The sequence below is a fragment of the Vicugna pacos genome, chromosome 12, assembly GCF_048564905.1.
Source record: "Vicugna pacos chromosome 12, VicPac4, whole genome shotgun sequence".
NCBI lineage: Eukaryota > Metazoa > Chordata > Mammalia > Artiodactyla > Camelidae > Vicugna > Vicugna pacos.
Genome location: NC_132998.1, coordinates 51,324,318 through 51,338,257, shown reverse-complemented (window position 1 = coordinate 51,338,257; position 13,940 = coordinate 51,324,318). Strand labels below are relative to the sequence as shown.

The 13,940-nt window shown below is 35.2% G+C and overlaps 1 protein-coding gene across 1 annotated transcript in view; it reads left to right on the top strand.

The window, feature by feature from the left end:
• TRHDE (thyrotropin releasing hormone degrading enzyme) overlaps positions 1-9,020 on the top strand; it is a 331,308-nt gene extending 322,288 nt beyond the window's left edge. The window contains exons 18-19 of the mRNA XM_072973927.1: positions 973-1,054; positions 6,467-9,020. Coding sequence (XP_072830028.1) covers positions 973-1,054; positions 6,467-6,610 — 226 coding nt within the window. The 3' untranslated portion in view covers positions 6,611-9,020. The remainder of the gene's footprint in view (positions 1-972; positions 1,055-6,466) is intronic.
• Positions 9,021-13,940: the final 4,920 nt, after the last annotated feature.

Below are 13,940 nucleotides of genomic sequence, written 5' to 3'. Positions count from 1 at the left end.
TTCAGGTTTTCACCATTAAGTATGATGTTAGCACTGGGCTTGACATATGTGGCCTTTGTTATGTTTATGTATGTTCCCTCTATACCAATTTGTTGAGTTTTTTTTCATCATCAGTGAATACTAATAAATTGTTCTTAGGTTCTTCATGTAGTTGTATTTTGGACGTGTTCATAGGAGGAGGTGAGTTCAGAGTCGTTCACTCAGCCATCTTGATCTCATCTCCTGTTTAGTCCAGTGCACTTTTTTTATTTCAAAGAGTATGATAGCCTGCGACAGCTATTCTTGGCACAGCAGAGACAAATTAGTGAAACGAGAAATCTTTCCAACTCACAGATACATAGTATTCCTTGTCTTAGGTCATGAGTCAGCTACTTATGCTTGTGGTACAAGGATTATGAAATTCGAATGCACAATATTTTATTTGAGTATTCACATGAAAAAAAAACACTAATATTTTGGGAACATTTTTGAGGAATTTGACTCAGTCTCTAGGAATGCAAAAAGGATAACACCAATGTAGATTTTGACTGGCAAGACCAAAGGATCTGTGTGACTTACTGATAAACCCTAAGTTTTTCCTGTAGTCCTATTTCTTTTTTTAGGATCCTTCTTCCTTACAGTGAGCTAGGTTGCTTTAAAGTTAGAAGTTTTAAAGTAGTTCTTCCTCAAGCCTTATATTGGAACTATAACAGTAATTTCTAAATCTAATTTTAGATGGCTCCCTTTTTAAAATTTATTACAACTTAGACCTCTTTGAAACACTGTGAGCCAAATCATGATGCACTTGAGGGCATCTTATAGCCACAGTTCTTTTAGCTCTTTGCACATCCCTAACTCCCTAGAGAAAAGACTTTGCATGACATTAAGACAAGGCAGGTCAAATGGAGCCCTTGAGAAGGATTCTAAAAAAATCTGTGTAGTAGTATTTCATAAATTACTGCCTGTTTTAACATGTTTTTGTAATCTTTCAAGGTATGGAGAAGCATTATTTATGAATTCCAAACTTATCAGTGGAGTTACAGAATTTCTTAATACTGAAGGTGAACTGAAAGAGGTAAATATTTTAAAATGAGTTCTAGTGCTATTCTTTTATAAATGTATGAAGTTATTCCATTTACTTCCACCATTTCTTTCCAGCAAATTCACACCCATTCCTTAAAGAGCACACACGCACACACACACACATCCATGTTAAAGATTTGACTCCATTTATTATTTGCAAAGGTATTTTCAACATGTGAAACATTAAATACATGTGAGAGGTGTTTGAATATAATGATCCTCAAACTGGGAGATGCCAAACAGACTCCAGAAATCTTTGATCCCATCAGCTGCTCTTCAGCTGATTCTGTGAACCCAGTTAGGATCCTTGGAACAACAGGACTATCCTTTCACAATGACTCAGTGTTTGAATACAGAGGACCAGGTTTGATGGTGAGGTGTAGAACTTGAGTCTCATTGTTTTGTGGTCCACTGGGTACAAAGAATGATGACTGAGCATGCTATTAATGCTTCAGGCCATCTGGTTTGTTAAATGGAATAAATGTATACATTTGGGAGGAAGTATATCTGGCAACATAGATTAATAGTGTGTTTAAAATTCTGCCTGATACAATCACAGGTGAATTTCACTGATGAAATGAAACATTTTTTTAAGGACTAGCTTCCAGTTTGCAGAGCATCTAACATTTTCTTTTTTTTTTTTCTGGTTTATTTCTCTAGAAATGTAAACCAGCTAGTTATGGGATCGTGAATTCACATCTCTGATAGAGAGGAGTCTGCAATGGGGAGGATTGAGTAGGGAGGAGGAAGGAGCAAAATACTTGACTGGTTTAAATGAGTTGGGCTTCAAACATTTATCAGTTTTTAGTCTGCTGCTCACCTCCATTATAAAATAGAGCTGAGATTTGGCCTTGAGAACCACTGTTTCCTCAGTTTTCACTGACAGAATGCCTGATGCTGTGATGCAGAGCTAATCACGTTGAGCAGGATTCCCCCAGAAGCATCGACCCTGGCACCATCCTTAATATCTCCGAATATTGCCCAATTTTGTATGATGATCCCCTATGCACTAGCTTGGATCCTTTTACCCCAGGAGCTAAGCTAAGCTAAGTCTCTGATTGTAATGATTTGAAATTCAGTTTTTATCCTTGCCATGTGTGTTCCCGACCCTGAAGAATTTGATTCAGAAAGCCCCAGAACATGTTTCTCTGTCTCTCTGTCTCTCTGTCTCTCTCTGTCTCTGTCTCTTTCTCTCTCTCTCTCTCTATATATATTTTTTTTTTAAATAAAGGAAGCTAAATGGGAAGGACTTCTTTCACATCCTTAGGAAGCAGAAAGAAAGAACAATTAAATTAATGATTTTATGTATTTTAATGAAGTAGTTTTAATTCTTTGATTTTACGTTCAATAATCTGGGAATGAAAGACTCATTCAGTTGCAACCAGTACAGCTGTTGAAGTGAATGCGGAAGTGAGCAATCTCTTCTCTCTCCTTTTTCCCCTCCTCCTCCCTCTCCTCCCTTCTGCTCCCTTCCTTCTCCACCTTCCTTTCCCATTGCCTCTCTCCTCTGCCTCTTCTTCTGTTCTCTAACCTTGTCTTTCGTATTTTCCTTGCTTTGGTAGTACCCAGGGCCATGGAAAAACATCTTTTAAATGGACATTTCAATTGATTTTGTCAAATGCTGACCATTTATTTTTACATCTTTCATCTATATATTTAATTTTGTTTTTGTTTGGTTTTGTTTTGTTGTTGTTCTTGTTAACAGAGGTACTGAGGATTGAACCCAGGACCTCCTGTTTGCTAAGCAAGCACTCTACCACTGAGCTCTACCCTCACTATCCACCTACATTTAATGTTTTACCCTTGATTTAATTGTCATTTGAAATGTTCCGAGATACCCCTATCATGAAAGGGGTTTGAAAACTCATTTGAAACTCAAACCAAACTGTGGCTTTTATTCCATGATCAACAAGGCAGCTAACTGGGTACAGGCTCTCCGTGGCCTGGGGGATGAATTTCCATCATGACACAGATGCTTGCACCGACTTTCCAGTTAACCAACTGCTGCCTGAGGCTTTTCCATATTTTTATTATCTAATCATTGACTGCAGGCTTGTGGGCGACTGTTGTTGGCTGGGGGCAGGGGTTTAATTTGTGTTGCCGATAATCCTCTTCCATCAATACAAAGGGGCTGGGGATATTCCAGGCTCATTTTCCCCTGACCAACGAGCCTCGTAAACAGAAGAACCAACGTGCTCCCTTTGGATATTGGCATATTCCTATTTTCAAAGTTTATAGATCAGAAGGGAATCAGCATTTTTATGACTTCTGAAAACTAATTTGAGATTTTAATGATCCCCGTCAGCTGGAGGGGCATTCAGTAGAGACACTTACATTGTTCTTTGGTCCCTTCCTCAAAACTGCATCCTAGTACCTGAAACCGGCAGTTTATTCCTAATTACACAGCTCTAACAGTTTGAACAGTATTTCTCTATGAGATAGTACATTATTTCCTTAATTTTAGTCTAGTGGAAGTGCAACCTCATGGAACCTCAGAGGTCCTTGCTGTTTTTCCATGCTCATATCCATCCAGCAGTCCTCTTGAGCACTCATTTTTCTGCCTCTTGAACCTTATGTGCAACACTGTTGGAAAAGAACATAGACCCCGTGCACCACAGACATCCCATTTGCAGTGTTAATGTTGAAAAATATAAACCTCATAAGAGGGCAGTAGCTAATCCAGTTCATTTATATAGTTACTAAGAGTATATTACGTTTTGCAATTTACTCTACAAATTATTTTGTGATGTTTGGGGTCTAGGGTGGCCTAAATTAAAAGATTTTTTTCCCCAAATGGTAAAATGTTTCTTAATAGAGAGAATTAACAAACGTGTCTAGAAATTTTATGCTAAGAACAGGGAGCACAAGTAACTCTGACATTTTACTAAATGTTATTTTATAAAAATGTCTTAACTTGCAACATTTTGGGAACGTAAGATGGAACAAATATTTAGAAAACACAATAATATTAAAAAAAAAACTAATAGTAGCAGAAAATTTACCCAAGAGCTGCAGAAATAAGCAAACTGGAATGCCAAATGCCTTCCATTTACTCTGTGCCCTCTAAAATGAGCCAGGGGTCTGGAAGGTGCTGCGATCACGCCCTAGGACCAGTCAGACGGCTGCTCTGACCACGCATTTGCCAGAAGAGTCGTGGAGGAATATGGCGTAAGATCAATTGACGCCAACCACAGAAAGCGGGCAGATGTGTTCTGATGAATAAGCCGCGCCTAAGATGCATGAGTCACCCCAGGCTCTCTGCGCTCGCAAGGCAGGTGCTTCGTGCACTTGAGTCATGATTTAAGAAATGAATCCCTGGAGACTCACCAGTGACATTTTCCATGGCGAGCTTCTTGCAGGATAGTCTGACCTGCTGTCTCTGTGTCGGTAACACATTCATGTTCAATCCCACCGCTTGCCTTTGAGGAAGACTTAGGAGATTGACGTCATGTGTTCAGGCTGGCTTGAAATCTCATCAAGAGGCCAAGGGCAGACTCTCCAGAGTCAGAGTTGCCAAAGTGTCATTTATCAGAATGTAGCATATTTAGAGACTGCCTAGGAAAATATGTAATAATGCAGAACATAGTTTAAAAGGGTAGATGTGACTTCTTCCCTGATTGACATGTATTATGTAAACAGTAGCACTCTAATGTATACATGTAGTGTGCAAGTGTACACTATAATGTACATGTTTTTGTAATAAAACACCAAATTGAAAACATAGATCAAAATGTAATATTTGTTGCTTTAGGGATGCAGACTGAATGCATCTGAACATAAATATATAAATACAGATGAATTAGTGGATTAATCCATTAAAGTTTAAAAATATGAATCAAATATGAATCAAAAGACTTCCCTTTTATCCACGTGTACGTGTCACAGGTGTATGTGTGTGGCATGGTGCAGGGAATAGTGAAGATATTCAGTAAATTCCAGTCCCTTCGCTTCATCTTCTTTCCTCTGTGCAAATTTGGTCAGATGTCAGATCAGTTTTAAGGAAAGCGCTGGTAAACCTTTGTTATATGCTGAATATTTTGCATGCTTGATGTAAAAGCACAGTGATTTCAAAGTCTTATGCAGGATACGGTTCTGAGATACAGTTATCCATTGCTAATGCCACAGGCACTAGGCTTTGTAGGAAAGTAGAGGATAAAGTTTGAAAAGCCCATTGGTGTCATGTAAACAAAGTAATACTGTCATAAATAACCCAAGCTCCCCATGAATCAATTTCTAAATGAATTCAGAAAGGCATGATTGACCCCCTCCCCACATCTCCTCCCTGTCCCCGAGTCATTCTTGATGACATTTCTCTCCTGGTCTATCCTCCATGTGACACCCACCATGTGATGAATCACATCCCACACTAATTACACAATATAACGTTTCTGTGTTGCAAGTTGATTTTTCACATTGTTCTGTTAGCATTTCCATCTTTGGTTGGTTGCCAGTTTCTTAAGACATAGCAAACAGAGAGAAAAAAGTATTTCATCTTGAAATAAAATCCCTGAGCTTTCCCAGGGTATATGGACTCTCTCAAGAAAATCTTATATCCATAATAATTATGACAAAACACTTAAAAATGATACCTTATTTTAATTAAATGCTGAAATTCTCTAGCGAGATGAATCCACATTGCTCCTTGAGTCCTTCTAAATCTAGTTACTCAGGTGATTGGAGTGTCATCAATCATCCGGTTTTCATAGCACCATTACTTTTTTTCCACCACCCACTAATTTTGATATTCCTTTGCCATTAAAGATAGTGTCAAAAACTCACACTACCTATTTTTGAGAAGATGGATAATTTTCTCTCTACACACAGAAAGTTAACTTTAATCCTTACATTCGGTTTTTAAGGCTATTTAGTACATTAGATATACTTTGTAGTTAGAACTAATCTTTACCATAATCCCATCGATCTATTATGAAAGCAAATTAAATATGTCTGTTTTTAATATTTATTTATGAAACCAGAAGCTGGATTGGGAGCTATTTAAACTGCAATGTCTACTCCTTTTTTTTCCTTTAAGTTCCAAAAGAAATTACATTACACCTAATGGACACAATCTGTTTTATTGCATTTTATTACTAAGCTCACTTCACGTATTAAATATTCCTTCTATCATGAGTGTGGCACTTTGTTTCAAATAGATTCTTGTTTACAGGTGTTGGACATGAGTTCGTTTCAAGGCATGCATGTTTACCATTTTTAAATTTTATTTTTTATTGAAACAGTTGAAGTACGATGCTGTTAGTTTCAGGTGTACTACATCCTGATCTGACATTTGCATGCATTATGAAATGACCACCACAAAAAGTCCGGTAACCACCTGCCCCATACGAAGTTACTTAACCGTATTCCTTATGCTGTATATTTACCATTTTAAAATTTCTATTTCCAGCTGAAGAACTTTATGAAGAACTATGATGGCGTCGCTGCTGCCTCTTTCTCAAGAGCTGTGGAAACTGTCGAAGCCAATGTACGCTGGAAAATGCTTTATCAAGATGAGCTTTTCCAATGGTTAGGAAAAGCTCTGAGACACTAATGTGTCTCTTATAAACAGTTCAGTTCAGAATTCTGTGAGAAGACCTGCATCGTGCGGAACGAGGAAAATGGCCAGATTGTCAGTGTTAATGTGTGGGAGGAATTTTTTTTTTTTTTTTTTGGTTTTGGGGGATTTTTTTGTTTGTTTCATTCATTCTGTTTTGTTTCTCTATTGGGTGTTCTTCTCTCAAGAAACTCCTGCAAGTGAAACTAGCGATGATTGCTTCAGCTGTACATTCTTGCTGTTCAGGACCAAATATGATAGTGATGCATGTTGTTGTTACAGTCAGTATGGAAACGCATATTCAGAATATTTTGTGCATGGCTGTATGGTCCTGCCTGTGTTCCAGCATGCTTATTTAAACTGTCCGATGTTGTATGTGAATATATGTTACATCCAGTATGGGCATTATGCAAAAGCACAAAGATTCTCTATGACAATCAGTGTGGCAATGAATGAGAAACTGACAAGAGGAGTTACAGTCTTAGTCCTGGGCAACGTGAGAGGTGAACTAGCCCTTTCAATGATCGATGTCCCTTGTTTTCAGCACTTGGATTGTCTTGTAATGATTTCTGTGTTGCTAACTCACTTTCTTTGAGTTAAAGCTGTGTATATGTTAAAAAAGGCATATGGCTAGTGTATGCATATGTATATGTACACAGGGAAGTCCCCTATGTATATAGTATGTTGTACACTGCACTTGTGCAAAGAATCTCTTCAGATCAAAGGAAAATTATCTCTTTTTATAAACTTATGCAAACTTTGAAAAGGCTGAAAGAGAATTTATCTCAACGCTATCCTTCCTGGTAAGTTCCTGACTAAATTTCTCAACTGTCAGAGATTTTTTTTCATCTACTTCCTGACTGGTCTAGTCTACTACATAAAAATGAATTCAAACAAAGCTTATGTATAAACACTCTTGTAATTTTCCTAAGTGGCAGCCTTGCCTCGTTCATATAGATTCTGTCATCATTTTGGTGAAACTTCCTATTGGATAAAACAGTCGTGCATACTCAACGATTATCAGTGCTGAGAAAGTGTTTATTTTCCATCTGGTTTGTTTCTCCATCTCATGTTGGGTGGTGCAGAGACTTACAGACTCTTCCTGTGTGTTGGTCTTTGTGTCTGTCTGAATCTAATCCCCCATTAAGCGATCATACCTCAAGTGAATTTTAACGATCTCAATACCAATTGCACCATGGGTTAAGATGAAAAGTTTCTTTTCTTGAGCAAAGCTTTTCCTTTGGCGTTGACAACTCTGTTCTACCTTTTCCTGGCTGTGTATTGTGTAAGACAGGTGTTTTTAAATGGTATTATCACCCAGTAGGCCAGCTCTCCAGACATTGCTTAGAAACCCCAAAATGAACATATTTTAAGTTTACTGTGATGAAGTACCAATGCACCTACTGTACATAAGCCAGATGTTCGTGGACCACTTCTTTTTCTGAGGTTCTCTACTCCTCCAAATCTTGTTGCAAATCACTGAAAGAAATATATTCTAACTTAATAGTCACTGAACACTGCGGGGAACGTAGCTATTTTAGAAACTGGAGCCATAGATTTATTATAAGTTTATAGTAAAGAGGAACAATTTCATAATCCATAGAACAGTTATCAACTAAAATTGTTTCAACTTTTTAGCATTTAATATCCATTACTCATACCTGAATTTTCCGGCACTTCATTCAGTTAAAACAGATGAATTTTAAATACTAGGGTATGTGTGTTAATCAGATGTGGTGTTAACAAAACATAGTAATGCACGGTGTAAAATCTAAAAGTCATCTCACCTCTCTGAAGTGATGAAATTCAGCTAGTATACATCACATACATGAACTCCTTACAGGGTAAGTTCAGAAACGTAACAGTAATAAATATCACACTGTCATACAAATCCCAGATATGTACTGTGTCACCATCGGATTCATGTCATAGAGAAGATAAAAAATTAGAGGTGGATATCTTGTTTTGTGTCGTGAATTACTGAAAACTCTTAGTGGTTGTGACATTCTTTTGAGTGGAATCACCATTTCCAGTTCTGAGTTAGAAGGGCTTTTGTAGTTCTTTTTGTAACTCCGCACTGTTGATAATCTTAATCCTCTTTCAGTATTTTAGTGGCCTTGAACAACTGGTTTAGCTACAATGTCAAAACCTAAGTGTTTAATTATGTGCGATGTTCAATACCTCATGTAACACTTGTTCAACAGCATAATGGTATCAGTGGCATTGAGATGGAATTTCTGTTTGACATATTTCTTCAATAATTTATCCTTTCCAATGTTGAAGATTATATCAGACTTTAATGTTTTTTTTAGTTGTTTAAATAAGTAATATTTTCAAAATAATAAAACGACCAATGATATCTCTTGGAATATTCTGTAAATTGTAGTGATAAAGTTCTATTTTCTACATAGAGTTTTTATGTTTTTTCTCTTCTTTGTCTGTTCTACAAATCATATGTATGCATGAAATAACAAATTGTTGAAAGTGTCCAACATCTCGGCTTAAAATGTTTCTGTGCCAAACAATATACGTACAGTCGTAAAACTTGGTTTCCCTTAGAAAAGACTGAATATTTACCATACTAAGTATTAAATATTTCTAGGCAACCTGTAAATAAAAAGTTTCCCCCATATTTACACATTTTCCCTTAAAATTTTCTTATAATCTGAAGTTTTTAAAAATATACAAGCACAATGTCTAAGGCTAGTGTCTACAATGCCAGGTTAATTTTTGAGTTTCAGTAATCTGAACTTTACCTATAGAACTTAAATCAACTTTAGTTTACATTATTTCTAAGATAATATCATAGGACTGAAATTTTCATGATAATGTAATGTACAAACATAAATGTAATATCTTACAAGGTCATTAAGATTATACCATATATTTATAAATTGCACTTAATTTTCAAATAATTTTTATATAGGCTGTTTTATTTGACTCCTTTCAAAAACATAATAAATTATATTAGCCCCTAATAGTCTGATGAGAAAACTGAAGTACAGCGTAGCAACATGAACTGTTTAAAATTACATATTGTTATTTTGGGAACAGTTACAATAACTGAAGGATTTTGAGAAAGTTTTCCTGCAACTAAAATAGAAAGATGTTTGAAAATAGCTCTATCTGTTGCATTAGTTGGTGATTTTCAAAATACCAGAAGCAATATCAAAATACATGGTTAACTGTATATACAATAATTGTAGTATTTTGTAAAGTCTGTATTTCTAGCTTGCATGATGTCAAGCAACTGGATGAAATATTAATCAACATTCACTTTGGTTAGCTCAAATAGCCAAATATTGGGATGAAAAATACAGTTCATTATTAGTAGTTTTATTTTTAATATTTTGATGAACAATGTTTAAATATGACCTTAAAGTACTGACAATTTGCTTTATTTTCCACACAGATTTCTCTGGTAAACTTTGTAGTAACTGATGGTCAGACCACTGATAAAATGGCATTCATTTAAATCAGTGAAAGTAATAGTCAAATGTTTGCAAATCTATGCAGACTAAGTTGTGAAAAGACAATTGTTGTGCAACTACAGGACTGGATTAGATGCAATAAACTTACTTAAACTAAAGAAGTTTAAAATAATATATTTAATTCAAATCTACTTGCTATTAAAATGTTAAGGGATTTTTCTCTAAGAAGTCAGAAACCTAAAATGGCTTGATTATTCTCAATATACCCATGAGCTAACCACATATGCTGTATTCGAGAAACGGTAAAAGCCCATATAATGAGAAATTAAAATTCCCACACCTGTTTTTTTCCTTATCAGAGACCATAGCTGAATTATGATCATTTGACACTGCAATATAGTGACAGAATTCAATTTAATTAAACACCTTTTATTTCACAGAGTACCTTGTAAGAGGAAAGAAAGGGATGTTCAAGGCCTGAAGGAATTTACCTCACAGTGAATGAAACAAACAGAGATAATGAACCAATCAGAATAAAGGCAACATGGAAGATAATTACATGCTACAGAAGGGGAAATAAATAATTTGTAGATAGAGGTAATATTGTGCATTATTTTTGTATACTTATTCTCAAAACTTTTGTGGGACTTTAGGATAATTCCCACTGTTTGGTTTCACATCACTTAATTGTGTTTTACAGAATTGTGTAATGTTTAGGAAGGATAATCAAACCACATACTTTAAACTTTTATAATTGAAATATAAGTTAGGATAGACTGTATCTTTAAGAAATACTGTTTGAGCATTTTAATAATATCAGTAAGTTGCAGGAAGAATGTTTAACCTACTTGTAAAAGTGGTTCAAGTTTTCTAAAATGGTTTTAGCATACTATTTGTGCTATTACAATGTGCTAATTTTAAGTTAATTTTAAGTGCTAAATTTAAGTTACATTTTAAAAAACAGATTCAACAATTCTTATGCTAGGCAATAATGTATTTGTTCAAATTAGTATATGCGAAATTTTGAGTACAAGAAAGTTCTTGCAAAATACTCTAGAATTCTAAATTTGAATTATATAAAAGTAACTTTCACTTTATTGCTTTGAATTTAACGAGCTTTTTAAAATGAAAATAATTTGTTTAATATGAATTGCTTATAGTCAGGAAAAAAATCTAACAAAAGTGTACTCTAGTAGCTTTTTTTCAATCTTATTTTACAAAATTTTACTTCAAAGTTTAGGAAAAAAAATTTTTAAAGTGTCTTAAATATCAAAGATAAGCAGTTGGCAAAATATATGTATATTCTAAGTATACTGCATATGAATTTTATTTTTAAAATAGGTTTTCCACAAATTGTCCTACCAGTAGGCAGTATAACTTTATTCAGGTTTTGAAAACATAGCACTTTCAGGGATTTTATTTTGAATATTTAGTACTTTAAGGATAGTACACTGAACATGTTTATCTTTTGCACATTCCCAGTTCATGTGCTAATGTGCTAAAAAGAAAGAAAAAATAATGACCAATTCTTCATTTTGATCAGAATTAAATTTTTTGTGCTGCATTAATGCTAAATGAGTTAGAATATCTGGAAGGAACAAAAATTTCAGTGTCTACTAAATGCCAGGCACTGTACAGATATCATCATGTAATAACCCTATGAAACACCAGCAGTTCCAATCGGCCAATGGGGAGACTGAGGCTGAGAGTCGTAGTGAGTTTGCACAACTGGTGGTAAGTTTTAGTGAGAATTCGAAAACCTGTAAATCCAAGCCTTATATGGCTCCCCCGAGTCATGAATCTGCCTCCTGCCTGCCTGGAAACGTACAGACCAGTCTCTATAGAAGATTTAAATAGATACTTGGCTTACTTTTCACTGTCATGCGTTAATTTAAGAAAAATGTTAATTTCTGCATCCTGGTTTACCACTCATTTCTAAACGAGGTTATTCATGAGGCCTCTAAAATCTTCATCAAAGTGTTTTCCGTTCGTGTGTTGCGTCATAGATTTTAAGCTATAACAGCCTATAAAGATTGAGTCCAGCCGACGAGCCTTGAAAAGAGACGTGGGTTGCAAAAGTCTTCACTAGCGGACCAAAAGAGAAGGTTAAATCTTTGTCCTGCATGTGGAGGGGACCCGTTCATCTAGCCAGCACGTTCTTTTTGCTTAGCGATGAGGTCAAAGAAAGATTTCTCTTCCTGCTTAGAACTGTATAGATGGACTGCAGCTCCTTAATTTCCTTCGAGTTACATTTTCCTTTGGCCTGCTGTGTAGATATAGTTTAAGATAACTGCTTTGACCTAGCTCTGCACAGGTCAACTTGATTCTAATCGCACACATTTTTACTGTGTCATGAGAGAGTGAAATATTTTATAGCATATGTTACAGTGGAGTTAAGAACATCCGCCTTGAGTGTGCAGTGCATTTACTTTCTAGGTTAATCATTCAGTCACTATCCCGTTGACCCCTACTAGGGCCACAATATTGCTCTTGCTCTTGGTCACTCGTCTGTTCTCACCTTCAAATAACTTAGGACCTGCTGGGTGCAAACATTCATTATTAGTTTTTTTGGTATTCAGTTTCATTTAAAACAGATTTCGTATCAGTCACTTTTCAAGTACCAAACATTTTCCAAGTGAATTTCTCTTCAAATACTATGTTTCTACCCTTTAAAATATTGTGTAATGGTGATCTCACATTATTTTTTAAAATGCTACCTGTGCATTGCCATATATGAATATACCTGCCATTTTTCTTTGCTATATGTTAGTCCTTTGGAAGACAGACCAGGACAGTAAAATTAAAATGGGGTAGGACTATGAAGCTTATGCACTGTCCAGTTACTTGAAGCAAGAAGAGATACGCTGCCTTTGAGCTTTCATAATTGGCCTTCTGGACACCCCTGAATTCATCAGATAATCTTTTAAAAATATGTGGACTATCTCTAATGAACTTGAATGTATTCAACAACAAAGTTTATTTTCCTAAAGCCATTCCCCAAATGAACAGACATTTAAAATATGCCAAATGGAAACACTTTTTTCATTTCTAATATTTCACAATTTAGGAATAAAAAAGTAACTGTTCTTTTATGAGTAAATGCGAGTTCTCAAAGCATTTACCAAATAATTTTGTGTTAGTTTAGCAGATTAATGTTTTCTATGCTATGCCTTTCAAATTATTCAGTAAAAATCGAATCAGTATGTATTCAACATGAAATTTCCACTTCACAATAAGTACTGACAAAATGGATTTTTCTAAATGAGAAAATTTGTCTTCTGTATTTTAAGCAGAACAAATATGAATTTTGCCTCTGATAATAAAATTTTGTACAGTAATGTGTAATTCATCACTGTCTTAATTTTTTGACATGAGCATCTAAGGCCAAGATAAATAATACCTTCTGCCTTTTTTTTTTTATTATGCTTCCGTTTTCACTTCAGAATCGATTTTTAAAATTCTGAGTATACACAGTGTAGAGGTCCACGAAAAGAGAAAAAAAAATCACTTTCTTTTTTGACGTGGATTTTTTAATAGACACATTGAAGCTGAAATAAAGAAGTATGTACCTGTGCTATACTGTAAAAAGAAAAAAAAATTCACCCTCCTTTCTAATTATATGCCTTTAGAATAAATGAAATGATTTGCACTTTGGTAAATGTGATTTCCCCTGAAATGTATTTTCAGATTGCTTTTTAATAAGTTTTCACATTCAACAGACTGTCAGGATCCCTGAATTTCAGAAACAGTTTTCAATAACAGGTCTATAAAATATATATAATCAGGGTGCACAAGTAGTACTCAAATTACGTTTTTCAATGTTTCTGGGTTTTTCTATTTCTTAGGATTGTTCAGAGAACATTAGGACTTAATTCTGCATAGCCATCCATTTGAGC